Here is a 2211-nt window from a genome sequence, read left to right as displayed (position 1 = left end):
ACAGTGGCTGTTTTGTTTCCCCAATGTATGACTGATCACAGTCCACCTGACACTTAACAGCATACACTATATTACTCTGTTTTTGCCTAGGAACTGGATCTTTGGGATGAACAGAGAGAGGAGTAAAGGAAGTCATCTTTGTGAAGAAAAACTATCCACCATTAAACAGAGGTGGAGGCCTTCGTGTCCAGTTGTCCTCCAACAACGCCGTTATTGCAAGTATGACTCCGCCCCCTGTGAGCAAAAGGTGTGAATCAGGGCCCCAATGATACCAACACAAACAGGGAAAGAGGAACAAAAACAAGCTTTGGCAAATTGTGAAGGCTAAATAAAATTCTAAATGACCACCAGAGGTAATTTGATACTGAAATAACTGCCATTTTAAAACAATTTTAGCTAACATTTGGTATGTTGGTAGCTAAGAAGGTTTTCCATCACCTACTGAAGCCAAATCAAAAATCCAAGATGGCCTCCATAGCTAAAATGTAAAATTGACCATAACTTAGCCATTTTAAGACATATATTTGGCTCAAATTTGGGAAGGTAGTAGTTCACAGTGATCTCCAACAAACAGTGAATTCAAATCTTTATTTTAATTGGACAGAACATGGAAAGACTTCTCATAGTTTCTCCAGGAACTAGTCTAGTTCATCTTTGTTATCCTTTAACTCAGGGCTATTCAACTAAACTGCTCCGAGGCCACAGTTATTGCAGGTCAATAGCTGAGGGGCCGAACATCCAGCAGTCAAAATCATTATGTAAATAAACCAAAAATTACAAAGATCTGTTACCTTTGAAATAGTTTATTTTGTTGTATTTAATCATGAGTACAACATACAGAACTCTATAAAAGTAATGATAATTAAACAATATCAAAAACAAAAATAACACATTATGCCTCCTATTTACCACAAATATTATTTTAACATCTCTGACTTGCCAAATTTTTAAACCAATTTTATTTTCGCTTTCATAGTTTTATCTTCAACTGCTTGTAATTTTAACTGTCTTTAGTGTGCATAGAAATGTTTTTACCAGCTTGTAGCCAAGATTCTGATGTTTCTGTAGATCCCAAACATGTCTACTTTTAACACTTTAAAAGATCTTAGAGTAATTAAAGCAGAAAGCTTTGAGCTTAATAGTTGAATGAACCAATTGGCGGGTCGAACTTTGGTCACTTCCAGCCCAGGGCCCGCCAGTTGAATAGCCCTGCTTTAACATATGATTGACCTTAACCTATTTTTACTCTGTCTGTGAGCTCTCCCAAATTGTTTTGTGAAACTGAAAACAGACCAAAGCACAGCCAGCCGGTTCGGATGTTATCATCCATTAAATGGACATTATTAGCAGTTATCAGTCCCATAGAATGGCTTCAGACTGTGCCGACAGTGCCCCCTAGTGTGTTACCAGTGCCATATACGTTGGAATGCAACATTCTGCTACCGCCGGAGTCCGATCTACTTTATCGTAGCCCATGTAATTTTCTCTAAAATTAACCCTAGTGGCTTTATGCCTCATACTAACCAGCCGACAGTCTAAAGCCATTCTATGGGACTGATAACGGCTAATAAAGTCCATTTAATGGATGATAATATCCGAAGCAGGTGGCACAGCTCAGAGTTCAGGAGGAGAAATGACTGATTCTGTTCACACCTCAGGTACACAGTGGGTGGAGGTGGACAACCAAATAATGTGCGTGGCCTAGAAAACAGTTTTACAACTGTCCACACTTTGGCTGTATGGCTGCTTTATAAATGAAGCTGGTCTGTTGTCTGCATGAAAAACAAAATGTCTGATCAGTTGGCCACAAACACTCAGAAAGAAAACCTTCATTTTCCTACATTCACCTGACAGACTGACCTTTAAGTGTTTCCAGGATGCTGGAGGGAAGTCGCTGACATCTGGCTTCATCTGGACTGAAGACCTCTCCCACTGATGCTGCGCTACACAGATGAACATTCACCATCGTCAGCTCAACTGAACCAACCTGCAGGGAAAAGTCAAGCATTTTAGTTTGTGAACCATCACTTCAACAGGTTGTTGTGGAAGAGTTATAATTAGATGTGTCATTTTGGTTTTTTTCCTTTGGTTTTTTCCTTAGRCTGTAACTTACTGACAATGGCAATAAAGTGTTTCTGATTCTGATTGTTTAAAACAGTCGTTCCCAAAGTTGGGGTCGACAGACTTCCCACTGAGGTGCCTTGATACAGC

The 2211-nt window shown here is 39.5% G+C and overlaps 1 protein-coding gene across 1 annotated transcript in view; it reads right to left on the bottom strand.

The window, feature by feature from the left end:
• LOC106529755 (endonuclease/exonuclease/phosphatase family domain-containing protein 1) overlaps positions 1-1987 on the bottom strand; it is a gene marked incomplete at its 5' end in the record, with an annotated part of 6318 nt that extends 4331 nt beyond the window's left edge. Inside the window, 1 exon segment of the mRNA XM_014025252.1 lies at positions 1861-1987. Within this exon segment, the coding sequence (XP_013880706.1) occupies positions 1861-1987 (127 nt within the window).
• Between the last annotated feature and the right edge of the window lie 224 nt (positions 1988-2211).

Source organism: Austrofundulus limnaeus, unplaced genomic scaffold, assembly GCF_001266775.1.
Source record: "Austrofundulus limnaeus strain Quisiro unplaced genomic scaffold, Austrofundulus_limnaeus-1.0 Scaffold464, whole genome shotgun sequence".
NCBI lineage: Eukaryota > Metazoa > Chordata > Actinopteri > Cyprinodontiformes > Rivulidae > Austrofundulus > Austrofundulus limnaeus.
Note: the sequence above shows the minus strand (reverse complement) of the source record. Positions and strands in the feature narration are given on the sequence as shown.